The 23,965-nt window shown below is 45.6% G+C and overlaps 4 protein-coding genes across 5 annotated transcripts; 3 read left to right on the forward strand and 1 right to left on the reverse strand.

Annotated features, from left to right (window-relative positions):
* Positions 1-113: 113 nt before the first annotated feature.
* On the forward strand, positions 114-3,759 carry LOC117142463 (glutamate receptor ionotropic, kainate 2). The gene is made up of 14 exons (XM_033306455.1): positions 114-365; positions 447-607; positions 671-893; positions 952-1,344; positions 1,406-1,569; positions 1,626-1,856; positions 1,925-2,128; positions 2,184-2,268; positions 2,326-2,602; positions 2,660-2,861; positions 2,918-3,143; positions 3,199-3,311; positions 3,371-3,520; positions 3,578-3,759. The coding sequence occupies exons 1-14, from the start codon at positions 257-259 to the stop codon at positions 3,746-3,748; spliced, it is 2,709 nt and encodes a 902-aa protein (XP_033162346.1). The 5' UTR covers positions 114-256; the 3' UTR covers positions 3,749-3,759.
* Positions 3,760-3,932: 173 nt separating this feature from the next.
* Positions 3,933-7,914, forward strand: LOC117142464 (glutamate receptor ionotropic, kainate 2). Its single transcript, XM_033306456.1, has 13 exons — positions 3,933-4,072; positions 4,378-4,538; positions 4,733-4,949; positions 5,011-5,400; positions 5,460-5,623; positions 5,681-5,911; positions 5,977-6,180; positions 6,233-6,317; positions 6,379-6,655; positions 6,717-6,918; positions 6,976-7,201; positions 7,258-7,520; positions 7,576-7,914. Exons 1-13 carry the CDS (start codon positions 3,949-3,951, stop codon positions 7,723-7,725), a joined length of 2,694 nt encoding a protein of 897 aa, XP_033162347.1. The 5' UTR covers positions 3,933-3,948; the 3' UTR covers positions 7,726-7,914.
* Positions 7,915-7,960: 46 nt separating this feature from the next.
* On the reverse strand, positions 7,961-17,034 carry LOC117142462 (leucine-rich repeat serine/threonine-protein kinase 1). 2 transcript variants are annotated; one of them, XM_033306453.1, is made up of 11 exons: positions 16,217-16,397; positions 15,992-16,151; positions 14,669-15,928; positions 12,736-14,613; positions 12,190-12,675; positions 11,751-12,126; positions 10,615-11,694; positions 10,019-10,546; positions 9,128-9,960; positions 8,637-9,069; positions 7,961-8,578 (listed from the first exon to the last, which is right to left on the reverse strand). In XM_033306453.1, exons 1-11 carry the CDS (start codon positions 16,320-16,322, stop codon positions 8,357-8,359), a joined length of 7,362 nt encoding a protein of 2,453 aa, XP_033162344.1. In that variant the 5' UTR covers positions 16,323-16,397; the 3' UTR covers positions 7,961-8,356. The 2 variants fall into 2 exon arrangements, with proteins under 2 accessions (XP_033162344.1, XP_033162345.1); XM_033306454.1 differs by lacking the exon at positions 16,217-16,397 and adding an exon at positions 16,848-17,034 and having other exon boundaries at positions 8,357-8,578.
* A 711-nt stretch (positions 17,035-17,745) lies between these two features.
* Positions 17,746-23,519, forward strand: LOC117145875 (phosphatidylinositol 4,5-bisphosphate 3-kinase catalytic subunit delta isoform). Its single transcript, XM_033311699.1, has 8 exons — positions 17,746-17,926; positions 18,754-20,689; positions 20,752-20,958; positions 21,197-21,784; positions 21,842-22,148; positions 22,208-22,378; positions 22,447-22,566; positions 22,630-23,519. Exons 2-8 carry the CDS (start codon positions 18,945-18,947, stop codon positions 22,756-22,758), a joined length of 3,267 nt encoding a protein of 1,088 aa, XP_033167590.1. The 5' UTR covers positions 17,746-17,926; positions 18,754-18,944; the 3' UTR covers positions 22,759-23,519.
* The last annotated feature ends 446 nt before the right edge of the window (positions 23,520-23,965 follow it).

Below are 23,965 nucleotides of genomic sequence, written 5' to 3' on the forward strand. Positions count from 1 at the left end.
GGCGATTGTTCAACACTGGAAGCTTTCAAGTTCAAAAAGAATATTTTGGAAAACTTTTGAGTGGAATTTTTAAAGCAATTATGAGTGGCCATTCAGTTGGGAACGTGCGCTCGGCGACTAAGGAACTTCAAAGACATCGCGCTAGTGGGTGATCCAAAAATATACGTATATATTTAGATACACCCATTGTTAGATACTCGAAAACCAGCGGTGGGAAATGAAAAACTCCCAATCCAAACTTCAATAATCGAATTCGATGCATTTCTGTTGGATATCTCTGATTATTCTCAGCCTGAGCAGAGTGCAGGCACAGTTTTATGGGGGTAATGCATACGAAGCATCCAGTGGTCAGTCCATACGTCTGGGTGAGTGAAACATATGAAAGAGCTTAAGCAGATAATTCTGCCGAATTTCGTTTTGACTCAAAAGAATTCATACATATATAGGCCTTATCACCGACGACGCCACCGATAGAATGCGGCAGACTTTCGAGCACGCCATATCGGTGGTAAACAATGAACTGGGTGTTCCTTTGGTCGGCGAAACCGAGCAGGTGCCCTACGGCAACTCCGTCCAGGCCTTTGCCCAACTATGTAGGCTAATGCAGGTAAAGTGTTTGCAGTGCGGGAAACAAAAGGAATTCCCTTGATTAAAATTTGTTGAGTTCCAGAGTGGAGTGGGCGCCGTCTTTGGGCCAGCTGCCAGGCACACAGCCTCCCATCTTTTGACTGCCTGCGACTCGAAGGACATACCCTTCATATACCCGCATCTCTCGTGGGGATCCAATCCGGATGGTTTCAATCTGCATCCAAGTCCGGAGGACATAGCCAATGTGCTCTACGACATTGTAAATCAGTTCGAGTGGTCCCGCTTTATATTCTGCTATGAATCCGGTTGGTATTCCAAAGAATCCCTCTTGACTCCCAACTAATCATTGGTTCTGCACTAAAGCTGAGTATCTGAAAATTTTGGACCACCTAATGACCCGATATGGCATCAAAGGACCTGTCATCAAAGTGATGCGCTACGATCTCAACCTGAATGGCAATTACAAATCGGTGCTGAGACGCATTAGAAAATCGGAGGACAGTCGCATCGTGGTCGTGGGTTCAACAGCGGGCGTGGCGGAGTTACTGCGTCAAGCCCAACAGGTGGGCATCATGAACGAGGACTACACATACATCATTGGAAACCTCAACCTGCACACCTTCGACCTGGAGGAGTACAAGTACAGTGAGGCGAACATCACAGGTATACGAATGTTCTCCCCTGATCAGGAGGAAGTGCGAGATCTGATGGAAAAGCTGCACCAAGAACTGGGGGAGAGTGAACCCGTAAATAGTGGTATTATAACCCAATATTATATAAATAATTTTGAGTTAATTTCTGTGAAATTATCTTTGAGGTTCTACATTTATCACCATGGAAATGGCTCTTACCTATGATGCGGTACGTGTCATCGCGGAGACAACAAAGCATCTTCCCTACCAACCTCAGATGCTAAACTGTTCCGAGCGCCACGACAATGTTCAACCCGATGGTTCCACTTTCAGGAACTACATGCGATCGGTTAGTAAGCCTTAGCAATCATTAATAATTATACTAAATGTATAAAACTCAAACAGCTGGAGATCAAAGAGAAAACCATCACAGGTCGCATATACTTCGAGGGAAATGTGCGCAAGGGCTTCACTTTTGACGTCATCGAACTGCAAACCAGTGGATTGGTCAAGGTGGGCACTTGGGAGGAGGGCAAGGACTTCGAGTTCCAGCGACCTCCCCAAGCTGTCAACTTCAATGACATTGACGATGGTTCCCTGGTCAACAAAACCTTCATCGTTCTAATATCTGTGGCGGTACACTATAATTATTTGCATAGCTTTGCGGTTATTAAAGACTTGACCGTGGGAAATTTAAATTACAGACCAAACCGTACGCCAGTCTGGTGGAGAGTATTGACACACTAATAGGCAACAATCAGTTCCAGGGCTATGGAGTGGATCTAATCAAAGAGTTGGCCGACAAGCTGGGCTTTAACTTTACCTTCCGCGACGGTGGCAATGACTATGGCTCCTTCAATAAGACCACGAACTCGACGTCAGGAATGCTCAAGGAAATTGTCGAAGGGGTAAGTATCAAATCGAATCACATAACTATGGATTAAAAATTAAATTTAATAACAGAGAGCTGACTTGGCCATCACTGATCTTACCATAACATCGGAGCGAGAGGAAGTCATTGATTTTTCCATACCATTCATGAATTTGGGTAAGGCCTTTAGATTAGAATGATACAGTGATTCGGACTAAATGTTTTGATTACCAGGCATAGCCATTTTGTATGTGAAACCGCAGAAGGCTCCACCCGCTCTTTTCTCCTTCATGGACCCATTTTCTTCGGAGGTGTGGCTCTACTTGGGCATTGCCTATCTGGGAGTATCGCTCTGCTTCTTTATTATAGGTCGACTTTCGCCGATCGAATGGGATAATCCATATCCATGTATTGAGGAGCCCGAAGAGTTGGAAAATCAATTTACTATCAATAACTCGCTTTGGTTCACAACGGGAGCTTTACTGCAGCAAGGTTCTGAAATTGCACCCAAGTAAGAGAAACCATTAGTCTAACTGTAACTTCATTATCATAATATATATTTTTTTAGAGCACTCAGCACGCGAACAATATCTGCGATTTGGTGGTTTTTCACTTTGATCATGGTGTCTTCCTACACCGCCAACTTGGCTGCCTTCTTGACCATCGAGAATCCCACTAGTCCCATCAACAGCGTTAAAGATTTGGCCGACAACAAGGACGACGTTCAGTATGGAGCTAAACGTACAGGATCTACAAGAAATTTCTTTTCGGTAAGCTAGATAAAAAAGTTAAGCTCGAGATTAAACATTGTTTTCTTTAAACAAAGACGTCGGAGGAACCCATCTATATCAAAATGAACGAGTACTTGAACGCCCATCCGGAGATGCTAATGGAAAACAATCAGCAAGGCGTGGACAAGGTGAAGTCGGGCACCAAGTACGCTTTCCTCATGGAGTCCACCTCGATTGAATTTAACACGGTTAGGGAGTGCAATCTGACCAAAGTGGGAGATCCGTTGGACGAGAAGGGCTACGGCATAGCGATGGTAAAAAGTGGGTAACATAAGCAATGATCCTTCAGATCCGTCGTACTAACTACCCCCCACAGATTGGCCCTATCGCGATAAGTTCAACAAGGCCCTGCTGGAGCTGCAGGAACAGGGTGTCCTGGCCAGGCTGAAGAACAAATGGTGGAACGAAGTTGGAGCCGGTGTTTGCAGTGTATGTGATTTGTGGGATGTGGACTCTTGATAAGCCCCATAATAAATCTGTTGTTGCAGGCAAAAAGCGATAATGATGGTCCTTCTGAGTTGGGCGTGGACAATCTGAGTGGCATCTACGTTGTCTTGGTCATCGGATCCATCATATCCATAATTATCTCCATTCTATGTTGGTGCTACTTTGTCTACAAGAAAGCTAGGAACTATGAGGTAAAGTAAACTTTCACCCTCCCAAAGGAGCGTTAAAACAGATTATTTATTTTTCAGGTACCCTTTTGCGATGCCTTGGCTGAGGAATTCAGAATTGTCATCCGCTTTTCGGAAAATGAAAGACCTCTAAAGAGCGCCCAGTCCATATACTCTCGTAGTCGGAACTCATCTCAGTCCATAGAGTCCCTTAAGACTGATTCTGAGGAAAATATGCCGGTTGAGGATTAAATATGAGATATTCTCTCCAAAGTTTCGAAAAAGCTCTCCATAATTTCACTCAAAACGTTTTCCAAATTGACATTTTGGAAGCAACAGTCAGTTTTCGATTTTCACTCGAAGTGTTCAGTTCGGGAAACACAAGAATTTATTTTACCGAATAAGAAATATATATATATATAAATATATGTCTCAAATAAAAGCCATATAAAATGCTTTTCAACCATTTCGTCATTTTGTGGAGCATTATTAGCATTCATGTTTCAGTTAACTGGGCTCAGTATGAGAACTTTGGCGGATACGATAACTACCAAAATTTGGGAAGTGTCCCCATCGGTAAGTAATTTCGAGAAAAAGCCCCAAAATAACTTATTTGAAAAATGTGTGTCGTGTGAGTTTTTTTTTTGTCGTGCAGTTCCAAACAAACTGTTTTCAACGCGCGATTTATTTTTAATTTCTCATAAAGAGAACACGCTGTTCGTTCCATCAACGCTGAAAGCTCGTAAAAACGATTTTAGTGTTTGTTTGTTTGTTTGGGTTTTCCGACTGAATGGGATGATTAGGTCAAGTTGTTGTTTATAAACAAACCGGCAAAAGAGAAATGGCAAAAAGTGGATGAGAGAGACTTTTCTCGGTTTCAGGTCTGCTCACCGACCAGAACACCGAGCAGATGAACATAGTCTTCGACCATGCCATCGATGTCGCCAACCAGGAGGTGGGCACATCCTTGACGTCACTCAAGGAGGAGGTCAACTACGGGGATGCCTACCAGAGCTACGGCAAGCTGTGCAGGATGCTGGAGGTAAGTATGAACTAAATGTTAATTATTGATTTTATAAACAATCAGAGATAACAACTATCAAGTACCCTTCACCCTGCGATGAAGATAAGTTCAACTTTTACTGGATATTTATAGTTAGCTATTTATTTATTTGGTTATTTGGATTTTATTAGCTCATAAACATTTTCAAAGTACGTTTTTGTATTACTTTGCAGACTGGCATCGCTGGAGTCTTTGGACCCTCTTCGCGGCACACGGCCGTCCACCTAATGTCCATATGCGACGCCATGGATATACCCCACATATACTCGTACATGAGCGAGAACGCGGAGGGATTCAATCTGCATCCGCATCCGGCTGACCTGGCCAAAGCCCTATACAGCCTAATCACGGAGTTCAATTGGACCCGCTTTATTTTCCTCTACGAGTCGGGTGAGCTGTCCATGTCGATGAAATATAATTGCATCCGAAATGATTCCCAATCGCATTGCAGCCGAGTATCTAAACATTTTGAATGAACTAACCACGATGCTGGGCAAAAGTGGAACTGTGATCACGGTGCTGCGATACGACATGCAGTTGAATGGCAATTACAAACAGGTCCTTCGGCGCGTTCGAAAGTCCGTGGATAATCGAATTGTGGTCGTGGGCTCCAGCGAAACGATGCCAGAGTTCCTCAACCAGGCGCAACAAGTGGGCATCATCAACGAGGATTACAAGTACATTATCGGCAACCTGGACTTCCACTCTTTCGATTTGGAGGAGTACAAGTACAGTGAGGCCAATATAACCGGGCTGCGTTTGTTTTCTCCGGAAAAAATGGCCGTCAAGGAGCTGCTCATGAAGTTGGGTTACCCCACCGATCAGGATGAGTTCAGAAATGGTAGGCAATATTTGTAATGCTTCAAAATTGAAGTTATATAGCTTGTTTGTTTCTATAAGGTTCTTGTCCCATAACCGTGGAAATGGCTCTAACTTACGATGCCGTTCAGCTTTTTGCACAGACCCTAAAGAACCTGCCCTTCAAACCAATGCCCCAGAATTGCTCGCAGAGAACGGAAAGCGTCCGAGATGATGGTTCCTCCTTTAAGAATTATATGCGAACTGTAAGTAGCAAGGAGAAATCCTCTTAAAACTGACTTCTGCACTTTTGAGCGTTACAGCTGCGCCTCTCGGATCGCCTGCTCACGGGACCCATCTACTTCGAAGGAAATGTCCGTAAGGGCTACCACCTGGATGTCATCGAGCTGCAGCCGTCGGGAATCGTCAAGGTGGGCACATGGGACGAGGATAGGCAGTACAGACCACAGCGACTGGCACCCACCACCGCCCAATTCGATAGCGTTGACAATTCGCTGGCCAATAAGACCTTCATTATCTTGCTCTCGGTACCGGTAGGTGGCACTACCCTCCAAGCCACTTTAATCATCTGAAAACATGTTGAAATCGAACATTTCAGAACAAACCATATGCCCAGCTGGTGGAGACGTACAAGCAGCTGGAGGGCAACAGTCAGTATGAGGGATACGGCGTGGATCTGATCAAGGAACTGGCCGATAAGCTGGGATTTAATTTTACCTTCGTAAACGGAGGCAATGACTATGGATCATACAACAAGTCCACCAATGAATCCACGGGCATGCTGAGGGAGATAATGACGGGGGTGAGATATTCTATAAATCTTTTGGCCCACTAATAAACCAATATTCTTGCAGCGAGCTGACCTGGCCATCACAGATTTGACCATCACCTCGGAGCGTGAACAGGCTTTAGACTTTACCATTCCCTTCATGAATCTGGGCATGTCATATATTTATATATTTATGAATATATTTATTTATATTTATATTTCACATCTCAGGCATCGCCATTCTCTATTTGAAGCCCCAGAAAGCCACACCTGAGCTTTTTACTTTCATGGATCCTTTTTCGGAGGAAGTCTGGTGGTTCCTAGGTTTTTCCTTTTTGGGCGTGTCATTGAGTTTCTTCATATTGGGTCGTCTGTCGCCTAGCGAATGGGATAACCCGTATCCTTGTATTGAGGAGCCAGAAGAACTGGAAAACCAGTTCACAATAGGCAATTCAATTTGGTTTACAACGGGTGCTCTGCTTCAGCAAGGTTCCGAAATTGGTCCCAAGTATGAAAATTATCCAGAACATGGACAATTTTATATGCAATATATTATATATCCTTTTTAGAGCTTTATCCACTCGAACTGTAGCCAGTTTCTGGTGGTTCTTTACCCTGATCGTCGTATCTTCCTACACCGCCAATTTGGCTGCCTTTCTGACCATCGAAAAGCCGCAAAGTTTAATCAACAGCGTCGACGATCTGGCAGATAACAAGGATGGTGTAGTTTACGGTGCAAAGAAGACTGGATCCACCAGGAACTTCTTTATGGTATGTCCAAAACTATATTTCTTCCTAAATGTCTAAAATGAAATATCAATATTATAGACATCTGCGGAAGAACGCTATAAAAAGATGAATAAATTCATGTCCGAAAATCCCCAATACCTCACCGAAGACAACATGGAGGGAGTGAATCGAGTTAAGACCAATACTCACTATGCATTTCTGATGGAATCCACGTCGATTGAGTATAACACCAAGCGTGAATGTAATCTTAAAAAGATTGGAGATGCATTGGACGAGAAGGGCTATGGAATAGCCATGCGGAAGGGTAAGTAATGCATTTTCAGATTATTACATTTAATTTTATGCCTTCAAACATTTTAGATTGGCCGCATCGTGGAAAGTTCAATAACGCCCTCCTGGAACTGCAGGAACAGGGAGTGCTGGAGAAGATGAAGAACAAGTGGTGGAACGAGGTGGGCACCGGCATTTGCGCCACCAAAGAGGATGCTCCCGATGCGACACCTTTGGACATGAATAACCTGGAGGGAGTTTTTTTCGTACTCCTTGTCGGAAGTTGCTGCGCCCTGCTTTACGGGATTATCAGCTGGGTTTTGTTTGTGATGAAGAAAGCTCATCACTACCGAGTGGGTTGACATCTTTTGCGGTGGGCACTCGTAGTTATTGGCTATTATTTTCCAGGTTCCGCTGCGTGACGCTCTTAAGGAGGAGTTCCAGTTCGTTATCGATTTCAATAACTATGTACGGGTATTGAAAAACTCCGCTTCTATCTACTCGCGCAGTCGCCAGTCCTCGATGTCAGTAGCTTCTGTGGCCCAGGAATCGCAGTAGATAGAAATCCCCTTCACCATCGGATCCCGATTGGAAAAATATTTGTTTTATGTGCCTGCTACTTTCAACATTTTTGCATAACCTAATTCATAGAGTTTTAAGAATATTCCTTATTTCTAAGCAGATTGAAAAAAATTCTTACTTTTGCTGCAAGTTTTTATTAAAAGATTTTTATATTTCTAAAGCTGACCTGCGGAAAGTAAAAAATGTCATTCTGTTACAAAACAATAAAGAATAAATAAAACAATTAAAATTTTTTTTCGTTTTTTATGATCGGGTTAACTGTTTGCATTTTCGTGCTAAAAATATTGGTAAATAACCCTCAAGTACACCACAATAAATTGTATATTGAAATTGTATATTGTATTAAAAAAAGAGCTGCGTAACATTTTTAAATAAATAAATAAAAATAATAAAAAAGCTATGAGATATAAAATTCAAAGGTAATAGATTGCACCTCCAAATTGTCAAGTAAAGTATAAGATCCGGAATAATTTTACATTAAATTGGACAGGAAATAAATAGTCCTCAGCGAATATACCTCATATGTATCTAGCACCTTCTTAACAAGTTTGTGTAAGGATTTTTGGATTATTAAATACGTCAACAAATACTTCGAATGAGATCGAATTTAGGTCCAGTGCTTGGCGCGCCACAGCAGGCAATGAATGTGATTATCCACATCCGCCGGTGTCACGGATTTGGCTACACCATGTGTCGGTGTGCTGACGGCCGAGCTCTTGGTGGATGACTCTGCGGAGTCCACATATCGAGAGATCAAAGAGCGATATCGTCTTCCGATCGTGGCGATCAGCGGAACATTGTCTTTAGAAAGGGTTATTATAGATTTGATCTGTAAGGGAATTGACTGTCAGCATTTAAAAATAAAACGCACGATTCGCCAAACTTACCTCATTTTCATAAGGTCGGAAAACACTAATGGGGCGCAGGGTGTGCAGTTCGGCGACGATTAAGCAACCCCAGGTCGTCCCAATATACAGTTCTGAATTGTGAGCCGCCAGTGCCGAAATCTGGCATTTTATAAGGTTCACATGCTCATCAATCGCAATACTTTGCAGAGACTCGGAGCAGGGCAGCAGCTTTGAGCAGTCCAGCTTGTTTTCTATCCGTTTGGAGATAACACCCCACTGATACACCATACAACCGGGATATAGACAACTGAAGACATGGTTGTCATTGCTGCACATTCGAGCCACCTTGACGTCCTCGATGAGATTGGGTTCCTCGCTGTGGCATAAAGCCTGATGTCCCGACACTCCGTTCTCGTTCAACGGAAATACATTTATCTTACCTGCAATTTCGCCGCACCACAATTCATAGGTTCTATAGGGAGCACACTTTAGATTTAAGTAAATATTAGGTTATAGATTGGTGAGCTTACCCATCCACAAGAACGGAACAAGCAGCGTGCAACACAAAACCAGAACAGATCTCCGTAAGCACAAAGGAGCCCTCGGCGAATGCGCAATTGCTGGGCATCTGCGTGGCGTCAACCAGGAACACCCGACCGTTATGCGTTCCGACAGCCACGCGCGCTATTTTCTCCATGTAGACTAGACTGATTACAGCTGACTTAATGTTGGGATCGAGCATGTAGGAAAAGAGGTGGGCATAGGTGGATGTGCTATAGGCGTGCAGATTGCCGGAAACGTCGCCCATCCAGATGGCGTCTCCTACCAGGCAGCAGCACAGCATGTTCATCTTGGGCAAACGTTGGGCAGAGCGGGCACGCGAATTGGCACCGTTTTCGGGTGTCTTGGGCGGAGCAACCTGTGGCTGCGGAGAACAGCTGATGCTGTTGCACTGCAGTAGGCTGCCCGAGGGTGTGCAGTCTAAAATATCAATGCGAGAGCCGAAGGAGGGTAGCCACAGTTCGAGGCCACATCGTTCATCATCGCCCACACCAACAAGCGACTGGAAAACACCACAAACAATTTTTTCGCTATGCGGCATGGCAACGACATCCAGGAGGTGGATGCACTCCGGTGCACTCAGTATGGAAACAATCTGACTTGCAGTCGGTCTGCGACGAGGCTGTTCGTGCCAACACAAGACCATAAGATCCAAACAGCAGGTTGGAAACTGGGTTTCCCTTTGAGTCAGAGCCGGGCGACTACCTTCCAAGATGCACTCTTTAATAGACTCGTGGCCCTCGAAAGGTTGTCGTAAACTGATATTCTCATATATGAACATTCCAAATGAGAAGCAGTCCACCTGACAATAAAGAATCGATAAGCCATATGATTTATATGAAGTAAATAAATAGACATACCTTTTCAGTATATTCCTCCTCACCATTGTAACGTATGATCTCGGGAGCCATAAAACCCTCGGTCCCACCAAATCCTTTAGCCCCACTTGGAGCGGTTTGCCGGCTAATTCCGTAGTCGGCAATCTTTATATGCACAAGGTTGCGGGGACTGTCTTCCGTATGTGGTTGCGGGAGCTCCCAAACCAGGACATTTTCAGACTTTAGATCGCGGTAGATGATTCTTCTGCGATGCAAATACTCGATTGCTCGAGCCGCCTGCAGAACTAGGGTCTGGAAAGTGTGTGGTCCCATGTGGGCGCCGCTGCGGCGGTAATGCCGAAGCAAAGCGTCCAGACCGCCTAGAGGAGCTAGTTCCAAAACCAGAGCTAATGGTTTAATGCAGATCCCGACCAAGGGTACAATATTTGGATGCTTGAGAGTTAGAAGTACTGCCAGTTCCTGGCGGGCAGTGCAGTATGCCTTGCAAGAGTGCTGCAGTGGATCCCGATCCCATTTGCCGACAGCTACCTTGAAAGCCATCAAGGCGCTCTAAAATAGAAAGTTCAAGGAACAAATAACTATGAATTTCAGTACATTCGTTAAGTTGTAGTACTCACCTCTTTTGCCCGAGCTCCGGGAGGCACTGGCTGAAGCATTTTCATTGCCACCGGTTTAAAGGATCTGGCGCCCCTTACCTTGCAATTAGCTTTAAAAACGAATCCAAAAGCACCTCGACCAAGCAACGATCCCTTGATGATGCACTCGCTTGGAATAGTGTGCTTATCAGGAATATCGGCAAAGATGACGTCTGGCGCAAGCTGAGCCATAGACTGTTCAAGATGAACAGGGCAACTGATCTTGCTTTGATTATAAACGGACAAAATGCACTCCTCAATCATCCAGGCATAACACACATTTGAGTTATCAGGCAAGTGATAGCCGGGATGACCATCAACTGAGGTGTTGCGCGAAGAACCGGCTGAGTCGGGACCCACGCCCGAGTCCGCGTCCGATCCAGCTCCCAAAGAATCCTCCGATCGGCGTTCCCTCCTTGCTGTGGCGTTTAAATAGGCCGAGAACACGTTTAAAGCGCCATCCTCTCCGGGATCACCTACACCGTGCAGAAAATATGCTCCCGCTCCACGCCTACTACTTCGACTTGGTCGATTGCAACCCACTGGAGGCACTTCCCGATCAGACGGTTCGTTGTTCTGCTGCAGCTGCAACTTCCACAGACAGCGCGGACATAGCACCAATCGAGTGATTAGGAATCGACCCTCGGAAGTGTGCACAAAGCGCGTTCCCAATGAAGGATACCAATCCTCTAAAAGCAAGTCAATATGATCCACTGTTAGCGCCAAAAGCTTGGCCACCTGAGACATGTGCGGACGAATCTCGGCCAGCAATTGACGTTCATTGTCATCCACTTCTTGCGATATGTCCACTTCATAGAGTGGAAAGTATACTTCCAAAATGCTAGAGGAGCTGAGATTTACATCGCTCCAGATACCATCTTGTTTCAGCTTAAATCGGTTGCCATCAGTGCGGAAAGGTTGCGTTCGCTCTGTCTTCTGAAAGGGTACTTCCCAGATCTTGAATATTAAGATAGGTCCATAGTACAGTGCTAGACCTGTCTGCCAAAGATTCCACTGTGTGTCCTGCTCCAACGATGTGCGTAGATCAAAGTCCGCGTACATCTAGAACAAAAAAGATTGTACCTAAAACCTAAAATTCGTAAAAAATGTACACTTACATCTTGTGCAGCAATATAAACGCCACGAATTGCTTCGATTATCTGTTCATCAGCTAAAATCCGGGTGATTAATCTTGACCAAAACCCGGACGGGAAATAAGTCATCAAAAGAATGCGTCGCAGCCCTTGGCTAACCGATGCAGAGGAAGATGATGAAGAAGGAGCTGACCTCTGTTCGTATATCAAATTATTTAGATTCACTTCTTGCGATACAGAGCAACCCAAACTACGGCCGCGAGATCGTTGCGATAGCTTAACCGTGCTTCCTGAATTGGGTGTAGCTGCCTCCTGCGAAGGCAGTAAGGAGGGTATGAGTAGAGTTCTCGAGTCCCACGTTAAAGCGACCTCAAACTTGTTAAGTAGACTGACAATGTAGCTTAAAGAAAGAAATTTTAATTAATACAAAAATACTTTCTGCACACTCATTTATCATAAATACCTTCTGTTTCCATTTCCTTGAACATGCACACTTCGGAACAACATCTGGAGATCATCCAGTTTCATCACGCCCGTGGGAGCAAAGGGATTGATCTCCCGCACGGTGACCACATGGGCCAGCATGTCGCAAAGCCACTGTGGATCGAGAAAGTAGTAGTCCCTCAACGTAGCATCGTCATAGTGCAAAAGAACTCCATTTTCGTGGCACCATGTAGTGGCCTGCTGCAGCTCAGCGGCATCCCGGAAGCTCTTATAGTTGTGCAACCGCATCTGCTCGGTGACCAAGCGCTTGTATTGTTCACCATCCAGGACGGGATCTCGCCCAGCAGCGCGCAAATTGCATGCAATCACATTCACAATATCCTCCAAGGCAATGTAGCTGGCGGGGATCTTTTGCAGTAGCATGGTCTCCTTGGAACCAGGGGATCGCAGTTGCATGGCGGTGTCGTAAATAATGTTGGCCAATAAGTGGATGTTGTGTAGGGTCCTAAAGTTCAAAGCGGCATTTTTTAGACTTTGAAGTCATATTAATAATTCAAAAACTTACCGGCAACTTATTTCGATGGAATCAATCACCCGTGGCAGCCCGATTTTTTCTGCATCGGGAATGGCGATAAACTTCTCCCGAATCAATTGCTGCAGTTGCTCTGCCTTTTGGGGCGAGATAGATTCACCAACGGCATCAAAGTGCGTGCCCACAATGATTACGGGGGAGTTGGGAGCCCTCGCTTGAATGTTGCCGAGCCACTGCAGCAACTCCGCCAGACCCTTGTGACCGTCGCTGATCCGCCAGAGCACCAAATACAGACTCCGTTTGGACAGAAAGTACTGATGTGTGGCGTAGTACTCCTTCTGGCCACCAAAATCCCAAGTACGAAACACCACTGGGCCGTGGGAGCCGGGTGATCGCTTTCGTTTCTCACATATCCATGTTCCAATGTCCACTCCTACTGTAGAAATGTTTGCGCTAGAAGCAGACGAATGAGATCGATGAGATCGAGATGTGCTGCGTGCGTGTCCCATTCGCTTGGCCCAATGATTTTCGCTGGCGCGCGATCGATGAGAGCCGGAGCTGGACCCTGAGCCCGCCCCCTGGCGCAGTAAGTCCAGCAGAGTGCTCTTGCCGATTCCAGCCACACCAACCACCATCAGTTTCATCCGTGCGTAGGGCTGGGCATCTTCGTAAATAGATTTAAGATATCCCACAATGTCCATCGTCTTGTGTTTCTTGCTCTCGATCATAGAGCGCAATGGCTCCTGCAGTAGACAACCGCGCGTATTGAGATTCCAAAGCCTAGACAGCAGTCCCAAGTGCGGTGGCAGTTCCGTGATGTTGACGTTACCACTAATATTCAGCACTGACAGACTGCTCAGTTCGTGCAACGAGGCGGGAATCTCCTTCAGACAATTGTTGGTCATATCCAGCATAGACAGGTTGGGAAATATCACCTTAGACCGGTTCACGCCTACCACACTCCAATCGGCGTCCTCGCTCTCATTAAAAAGGGTTGTGGCGTCATCAGTTGATAGTTGGATGCGGGTAAGCAGATTGTCAGCCAAGATCAATGTGCGTAGTGACTCCAGGCGCAGATGACGCCTGTGCCGACAAACACTTTTTAACACCGAAGCGCGAAACGATGTGGCAGAGGAGCTACTGCCCTTTGAGGAGGCCGTCTTGTAGTCCTCATCCCGACCCTCTGGTAGCTGGACACAACTGTAGCACAGTAGATGCGGATCCGATTCAGTAATTCGCGGTAAACTTGGCCAGCAGGATATCTCGTTGTGACTTAGATCCAACTGCTTAAGTGTTGCCGGGTAACTGGTTACATGTCCCATGGAACGCAGACTGTTGTATGACATATTCAGCCGGGTTAGGTTTACAGCCAGACAGGGCAAAGCAGCGGGGATACTGGTGAAGAGGTTATTCGCTATATTTAAGCTACTTAGCTGGGAGGAGCCCACACCAGCTGTCTTTCCATCGCCTAAATCTTGTTCATGCTGCCACTTCATGTCATTATCGGTTATGTCCAAAGTAGCCGACCATAAATTGCGATGGGTGAGCCGTTGCTGAGTCACATTTCGCGGTTTGTTTGATGGCGGCTCCTCAAAAGATTGCAGATTCAATTTGTCTAGGCTCAGCAGCGAACTGCTAGTTTGCATTGGCGGCACAGGAAGATCCCGCAATAGGTTAAAGGCCACATTAAGTTCGCGCAGCTTGGGTGCACGCCACAGGTCGAAGGGAAGCTGTTGTAGTTTGTTATTTGAAACATCCAATATAGATAGGGCGGGTAGGTGAAAGATGGCGGCCGGCAGCGTTGTTAACTGGTTGTCCTGTAGAAAGAGTTCATCCAGTACCGGACAACCATATGTCTGGCCCATTGGTGCAGGTAGATCGGTTATTTTGTTTTGCGCCACATTTAAATACCTTAAATGAAAGACTTATATAATTCTTGATAACATATTACTTTGTCTTTACTAACCTTAGGCTAACCAAATGGAAAAGCTCCTGTGGAATTGACGTAAGAACGTTGTGCGAGAAATCAATTCGCGTGATAGCTGTCAGAGCAACATCATTAAGTCGCGGATGCGACTGTAGCTTGGGATTCAGAAGCAACACACCGCTGACCATCCAGGGAACCCTTACAACAGACAACTGGACACTGGAGCCCATGCTGTGCCAGTCAATAATGGTTGGATTGTTGGGGAACATAGCGCTGTAAGATATGTTGCTGGTCGACGGCAAAAACACGTTCACCTCCACTGGTGTGGGAAGACCTTTCCTGTTGATCTTGTAGTCTGAGTCAGGATGGACTCGTCGGGCCAAAAGACGGCTCAGGATGGCCTCGTCGCCGCCTGTAATAGCCATTCCAATGGCCGTGCCATTATCGTCGCGGGCTCCATGCTTTAGCAAGAGATCCATCATAGCCAGCGATCTTTGCTTGCAGGCCTCTGCAATGGGGACATTACTGAGCCCGTATATTTCCTCGCAACATTTTGGGTCGTTGTGATCCTCAACTGGCTTGGCTACAATATTCGGATTTGCCCCGTGCTGTAGCAGAGACTGCACCACGTCTAAGTGGCCGCCTCGAACGGCCGCAAGCAGAGCTGTTTCTCTCGCCGCTCCACATAGCAGATTCACGTTAATGGGACACCGTTGGCACTCGGTTGACTCTTGGGAAGCTAGGTCATCGGGTCCTTCTGACTCTCCAGATATGTGCAGCTTGGACATGATAGCCTGAATGCCAAATGAAATGCGTTTCCTGGTGGGTGTAATAGGAGTGCTGACCGAGCTGGCGGAATCGCCCAACGTACGCCGGCAATGGAGCTGCCACTTTAAAAGCACACCAACCAGCTGCTTGTTTCCTAGAATGCTGGCTATATACAGACTGGTCTGACCCGTCACATCATGAGCGTTGGCGTCGAAGGGGAGCCGCCATTCCCACTGACCCTCCTCGTCGCGATATGTCTGGTAGAGGTAGTCAGGATAGCTGTAGCTGATAAGGAGTTCCAGCAGCTTGATGTGTCCATTGATGCAGGCGGCGTGCAGCGGCAGCCAGCGCTCCACAGTCGGCTGCTGGATTAGTTCTGGAAAACGGTCTAGCATCAGTCGGGCGATGCCCAAGTGACCGCTGTGGACGGCGGCGTACAAGGGTGAGTACTTGGTCACGGCATGGGAGCGACCATCCGCTCCAGCATCCAGCAATCGCTGTGTAATGCTCTCGTAACCAGACTGACAGGCTCTAAAAGGAGACCGATATTAGTTTGGCTCAAAATTGACTAATTCTAAAAAAACTTTTTCTCACAGGAATAGAAGGGTGTTTGCTCCTGAAGGAGCCATATTGACTATAATCTGACGCTCAGTTCCCAGAGCTGCCAGCAGCACCCGCACAGTCCGCTCATCGCCAGAGATCACTGCCGTTCGCAGCTCCCCGTGCTTGATCTGACGCACTTCCTCGCGGGCATCTGTGAAAGATAAGCTTTGCTTGGTTAAATAATACCCAGCACCTTTGGACTAAGCCAATTCCCACCCCGTATTGAGGATGCCTCAATGACCTCATCCACGAAGTAGTCGCAGGCTTCCAGAGCTGTTTCAGTTCCAGTTTTGGGCTGTTCCATGCTGAATTTCCAAGACATTATGTAACCCAAATCGGTGCGAATAAGCCCCAAAAATTAATTGGCATCGGAGATGATGACCGAACGCGCCGCTGGCAAAAACTGAACTGCGGAAAATCGATGGACACGTTTTTGTGGTCATTGATCCAGGCCGTATTTTGTCGCACTGCGCAAGTCGGAGCCCAAGAAGCGCGGCAACTGTTGCACTTGGTCAAGGATGTGGCATTGGGTGAGTGCGTGGCATTTGTTTTGATTTGTCCCTGCGTGGGTGTCGGATGGTCCAGTGGTTGCAGCGCACCAGTTGCTTCTGTGGGTGGTGGCTGTTTAAAAAAAGTTTTTGCGCGCCCACTTCCATTGCACCAAAGTCACCCTGTGCTCTTGCTTGTGTTGTTGAAAAACCAATAACAACTGGTTGGAGTTTTAATTGCACCACTTAGGTAATTTGCATAGTCAAGCGTGTAATGCTCATTTGCACTCTGACCGGGTTAAATATTGCGTAAAACTAGCATATTGTGCATAATTTCACTAAAAGTTGTGTTATCTCACCTTCGTCAGAGTCGCTCATTGTTTTGGTTTGTGTACTTCACGAGATATTCAAGCCATGCATAGTTTGTGTTAAATGGGCAGTATTTATGGTCCGATTGACCAGTAGCACCTATTACTGAGCCTTACTTAATTAATTTGCACATTTTGCGAAATTTTCACTTTGTTTACCTTTTTGTCCACAAACAGTGTGACCGCTGGATGTTTGCTGGAATATACCTCCTCATTTTGGCACGATAATTCTGTTAAGCGGTCTGTGTAAAAGATATATTGCAAGTGATTGCTGTTAATCAGTGGCGTAAGCAGGGGGATTCGTACTTTTCTGCACAGATTATTACTAAATCATAATCTAACCACCTACACACATTGACTTTTATGTCAATAAGGTTAAATTTATAAAATAATGTAAAATGATTATAAAGGGTCGAACAAACATTTGGAAGACTCAACTATTTTTTTTACTCATACGCATCTAACAATTTGTTTTCAAGTGGAATATTTGAAAAAAACGGATGCTGTAATATTTCCATTTCTAATAGCATATATAAATTCCAGGGATGCAGAACGAGATAAAGTGGTCCACGTTTCTGTTACTTTACACTGCTTGCCAAATTTCCAACAGTAATATCGATATTATTAAAATCAGTTAAGCAGTTTAATCACTATCGAATGTTACTTGTTGTTATTATCTATATTCTATCTGTCTGATAGAATTTGATTAGTGGGTAGCGTCAAATCAACTTTATTTTGAAAACATGCAATTTCCTGTTATGACTGTTTACGAACAAAAATTTTATAGCGGAGTTATATTGTTTTATAGATGCTGAGACCCTTATCGATATTATAATCGAATGAAACACTATCGATATTAACCAGCACCAGCCCAGAACGCCCTGTGTCCAACAGGAGTCACCCTGTGGCTGTTAACGCTTAACAGCACGATCTCAACAATACAAATAAAAACAATTTAATATTCCCTAATCGAACACAAATTTGAGCCGATTGCACGGTGCGTTTGAAAAATAACAATAGCGCGGAATGGCCGACAGAGGCCAACTGGAGGTGCCGGTGCATAGAATCAAGTAAGGAGCAGAGCAAACTGCGCAGCTCACACCCAAAAAAAATGGCTATAGAGGCGAGGGCTGGCCAAAATGGAAGCAAAAAACAAAAACAAACGAGCTGCGCCACAATACAAGTGAAACTTCGATGAAAACTTACCAATCCGTGTGCTTTTCAAGCCTTTTCTGACCGTCTGCAATTTCCATTTTTGTGGCATCGCGACTTAGAGATGAGACATCGGTGCCGCGTAACTTTTTCCATACCCTTTCCGCGGATCAACTCCACCCGTTCGGTCATGGAATTTGAACACTCGGTTTTGAAATATGCCTTAATGGCTTAGATTTTCATTGTTGAAAACTTTTCTTTCAACGGCCATATCGAATTCGTTTTGGATCCTGCTTACTTCAGTCATTCAAGTGTCTAAAAATGCCAAAAACAACCATGTAAGGGCATTCATAGGTCGCCTTGGCTGACCCTGAATTCTTGTTTTTGTTTTCAAGTTGACCCCTCCCACCCCCAGCCAACAACTTATGACTGTGTGATTCATACTAAATAAAAGTCAGCGTTTTTGTTTTAATTAACAAGAACCGACTATTTAGAGGCTGCTTTTCTATTTTATCCCATGTGGTTAAGGGCGTTAAGAACCAACTTCGTTGTACGGTGCATCGATGGATGTTATCCAGATCTCTGATCATCTCGGTGACAAAGCCAAGGGGTCGCCTTCTTTTCAACGGGTGGGCGGTTGATTTTTAGTAATTTCCGTAATTCGACACCAAAACAATTATCGGTACATATATCGCCATATGTTTTCTTTCAAGTAACCCGGCGCCACCTTCTGATTTATTCGCAGAGAGATTGGCGTGCTGATTTAAATGGAAAACTTTGAAAACAACAATCTGTTGATAAGGTAACCAGCGAAATGCGAGCTAACTAGCCTCCGTAGCCTGAAAGAGGCCACTGAAAAGCCTAACTAGGAGGAACTGGTGATCCTTCCCATCCGAGGCACCAGATCCGAAATCCGAACTCGAAGATCAAATAGTCATGAACATGATGGACAACAGGGCGTTGGCCTACGTGGCCCACCAGCCCAAGTATGAGACACCACCGGAAGAGGCGGAGCCGCCATGCATGCGCTTTTCGGTTAACCTGTGGAAGAACGAGATGCTGAACTGGGTAGACCTGATCTGCCTATTGCCCAATGGATTCCTGATGGAGCTCAGGGTCAATCCGGCGAACACCATCCAGGTCATCAAGGTGGAGATGGTCAACCAGGCCAAACAGATGCCACTGGGCTATGTGATCAAAGAGGCCTGCGAGTACCAGGTGTACGGCATCTCGACCTTCAACATCGAACCGTACACCGACGAAACGAAGCGACTCAGTGAGGTGCAGCCGTACTTCGGAATCCTCAGCCTGGGCGAGCGCACCGACACAACGAGCTTTAGCAGCGACTACGAGCTGACCAAGATGGTCAACGGAATGATCGGCACCACCTTCGACCATAATCGAACGCACGGCTCTCCCGAGATTGACGACTTCCGGCTCTACATGACCCAAACTTGCGACAACATCGAACTGGAGCGCTCCGTCTACACCTGGCAGCAGAGACTACTCTACGAGCATCCGCTGCGTCTGGCGAACTCGACTAAGATGCCCGAGCTGATACGGGAGCGGCATCCGACCAGAACCTTTCTCATCGTCGTGAAGAATGAGAACGACCAGAGCACGTTTACGTTGTCGGTGAACGAGCAGGACACTCCCTTCTCGCTCACGGAAAGCACGCTGCAGAAGATGAATCGGTCGCAGATGAAAATGAACGACCGGACCTCCGACTACATACTCAAGGTGAGCGGTCGCGACGAGTACCTGCTTGGCGACTATCCGCTGATCCAGTTCCTGTACATCCAAGAGATGCTCTCGGACTCGGCGGTTCCGAATGTGGTACTGCAATCAGTGTACCGCCTTGAGTCCTATATCAACCACCACAACGAGCAGGCCATGGTAACCAAGCGATTGCCGCCGAAAAAACAGACAGTCCACCCCCAAAAGGCAATCTCTTCGCTGTGGGACATGGGCAACTACTTTCAGCTGACGCTGCACAGCATCTCCAATGTGAACTTTGACAAGACGCGCGCCCTTAAGGTGGGCGTGCATGTGTGCCTATATCATGGCGACAAGAAGTTATGCGCCCAACGATCAACGGACTCCCCTAATGGCAACTTTGACACGTTCCTGTTTAATGACCTGGTGATGGACTTTGACATACAGATGCGCAACCTACCGCGGATGACACGCCTCTGCATTGTGATCTTCGAGGTGACCAAAATGTCGCGCTCGAAGAAGTCGTCCAACAATAAGGACATCGCTCTGAAAGACGTCCCCTACAACAAAAACCCGCTGGCTTGGGTCAACACAACAATTTTCGACCACAAGGATATCCTGCGCACCGGTCGCCATACGCTGTACACGTGGACGTATGCTGACGACATTCAGTCGGTTGAGGTTTTCCATCCGCTGGGCACCATCGAACCCAATCCGCGCAAAGAGGAATGTGCGCTGGTGGATCTCACATTCCACAGCAGCGGAACCGGAACCGTGCGTTATCCCAGCGAGGAGGTCGTGTTGCAGTACGCTGCGGAGCGGGAGCAGGCCAATCGACTGCAACGGCAACTGGCAGGGCCAGAAAAGCCGATCAAAGAACTGAAGGATCTGGTGGCCAATTATACGGGACTCGATAAGATCTACGAGATGGTTGACCAGGACCGCAATGCCATTTGGGAACGCAGGTTAATATGCAACATATAATCATCCAATATTCTTTCTCTGTAGCCATCTCCTTTCCTTGCAGAAACGACATTTTGCGCGAGATTCCGGAAGAGCTGTCCATCTTACTACACTGCGTCTATTGGAAGGAGCGGGATGACGTAGCGGATATGTGGTATCTTCTCAAACAGTGGCCGCTTATTTCTATAGAACGCTCCTTGGAGCTACTGGACTACGCATATCCAGATCCGGCAGTAAGACGCTTTGCCATCCGGTGCTTACACTTTCTGAAGTAAGATACACGTTTTACCAGTTTAATGCTATTTCTTTAGTTAGTTATTTATTGGATATTCCATTTAGAATAGGGATAGGCTATCAGTACTGTTTGATAAGATTCATTATAATTCCTTTAAAAAAAACATAATCAGTGCGCAAGATCGGTCATTTGCAAAATAACTTAGGTTATTTGCAAAATACGTTATATCGTGGCTTATCAAGTTTTTATTAAAGACATTTTTCTTTACCGACAGAGACGAAGACTTGCTCCTGTATCTGCTGCAATTGGTACAGGCCATCAAGCACGAATCGTACCTGGAAAGCGATCTGGTAGTGTTTCTGCTGGAGCGGGCACTGCGCAACCAGCGCATCGGCCACTACTTCTTCTGGCACCTGCGCTCTGAGATGCAGACGCCGTCTATGCAAACACGCTTTGGCCTACTGCTGGAAGTATACCTCAAGGGTTGCAAACATCACGTGGCGCCGCTGCGGAAGCAGCTTCATGTGCTGGAGAAGCTGAAACAGGGATCTCTGATTGCCAAGAAGGGCAGCAAGGAAAAGGTGAAGACCATGCTGCAGGACTTTCTGCGGGACCAGCGCAACTCGGGGGTCTTTCAGAACATCCAAAATCCACTTAATCCCAGCTTCCGGTGCAGCGGTGTAACTCCCGATAGGTGCAAGGTAATGGATAGCAAGATGCGACCGCTATGGGTGGTATTCGAGAATGCTGACGTGAACGCCAGCGATGTGCACATCATTTTCAAAAACGGTGACGATCTCCGCCAGGACATGCTCACGTTGCAGATGCTGCGTGTGATGGACCAGCTGTGGAAACGCGATGGGTAAGCAAAAATGCAGAGAGTGTATTTAGAATTTGATTTATTCTTGCACACCCGCAGTATGGACTTCCGCATGAACATCTACAACTGCATCAGCATGGAGAAGAGCCTGGGCATGATCGAGGTGGTGCGCCACGCAGAAACCATTGCCAACATACAGAAGGAAAAGGGCATGTTCTCGGCCACGTCGCCATTCAAGAAGGGCTCGCTACTCAGTTGGCTCAAGGAGCACAACAAGCCCGCCGACAAACTGAACAAAGCCATCAATGAGTTCACACTCAGCTGTGCTGGCTACTGCGTTGCCACCTATGTGCTTGGCGTAGCTGATCGACACTCGGACAATATAATGGTCAAGCGAAATGGACAGGTGGGTGTCAACATGTTGATGAGTTTGGAACAAATTTTAAAGTGTCATTTCGTTTGCAGCTTTTCCACATCGATTTCGGCCACATCCTGGGCCACTTCAAGGAAAAGCTTGGAGTACGTCGGGAACGAGTGCCCTTTGTGTTGACCCACGATTTCGTCTACGTGATCAACAAGGGCTTCAATGACCGCGAGTCTAAAGAGTTTTGTCACTTTCAGGAATTGTGCGAGCGCGTACGTTTATCAAACCATAATCATATGATGAATACATATAGTAACATGAATATTACTTACATTTGCAGGCCTTTCTAGTTTTACGCAAACACGGCTGCCTTATTCTATCGCTGTTCTCAATGATGATTTCAACGGGACTGCCAGAACTGTCCTCCGAAAAGGATTTGGACTACCTACGGGAAACTTTAGTGAGTCTAAGAGTACATTTATGATTTAGGCCTAAGTAACTATGCGTTAAATCCTGTTTTTAGGTGCTGGACTACACGGAGGAAAAAGCACGCGAACATTTCCGAGCGAAATTCAGCGAAGCTTTGGCCAACTCCTGGAAGACTTCCCTTAACTGGGCCTCGCACAACTTCTCCAAGAACAACAAACAGTAAACAACAGACAACTACATCGACATCAACAAGCTGACAACAACAAGTCAGCGACATCTCCCAATCAAGCAAACCCACTCACCAAGTCTAAGTTTCTGCCTGCCCTTCCGAGCCTTTGAAACAGGCGTAGTACAATTTTGTATCCAATTCATAAAGTTCAAAACTATGTGTTCACTATGTTAGGCCGAGAACTACCCAATCGACAACCCCTCGATCCATAGCTGATAGTGTCGCTCCCACAAGTGCTCCAATATATACACCTTACTCTTAATTTGTACATTTCACGTTCACCCATTCTTGTAATTGTAATCATTTGTCGCCCCGCCCCCTCTCATGCAGTGATTCTTGATCCTAAAATTTGTTTTGTTGTCTATTATTCATTTGTTGTTTGAACACCCCGCACATGCACACACTGGCGCATGAACGTGCAAAAATTGTATCCTATTATGCTATATTAATTTAAGAGACATTAACTCTATAAGTTAAAATTAACGATTTTCTATCCCTACATTACGATTAATTGTGTACTATAATTTGTGTGTGCTTTTGTACCAGCAACCAATCAACCTTATCGTGTTTCCCGGTTTCATTTTATAATGTTCTCTAATATTTGTAACGTATTTTGTAAATCGCTGGATAAATACAATAAAACGAAAGAAATCAAATATAGAAACGAACGAATGTATACAATTAAAGCGAAACCAGAAAAATATAGATATATTATGTGCTTCTACGTTTACGATAGACCGCATTCGTCTCAATAACTAACGTCTTTTTCATGGGGAATCGGATTAAAGTAATAGCAGATATGATATGAAAGTTGATCATGCCCAACGCAAAGCTTTCGTAGATAAGTTTTCATACATTTAGTATAAGTTTTTATTGACATCAAGTATTCAGTTTCAGTATATATGCCTATATAAAATATATTTCTTTAAAATTAATTTTGTTTCCGTTACTTTACACACACACTCCAACATCACGAGATGCAGTATCTTGAAACCCTTTGCTTAATTCATATATTTCACTTTTTGCCAACATTATTTTCGGGTTTGCGCACATTGTTCGACAATGCACATAGTTAGTACATGTGTTCGTTCAACAATAGCCACTCACTAAAAACATCGATTTTTAAATTATAAACACTACCGTTCAGTTAAACAAAAACGTCGTACACAGTACCGTTGTAAAAGTAAATTAATAGTCCCTA

Source organism: Drosophila mauritiana, chromosome 3R (genome assembly GCF_004382145.1).
Source record: "Drosophila mauritiana strain mau12 chromosome 3R, ASM438214v1, whole genome shotgun sequence".
In the NCBI taxonomy this organism is placed as follows: Eukaryota; Metazoa; Arthropoda; class Insecta; order Diptera; family Drosophilidae; genus Drosophila; species Drosophila mauritiana.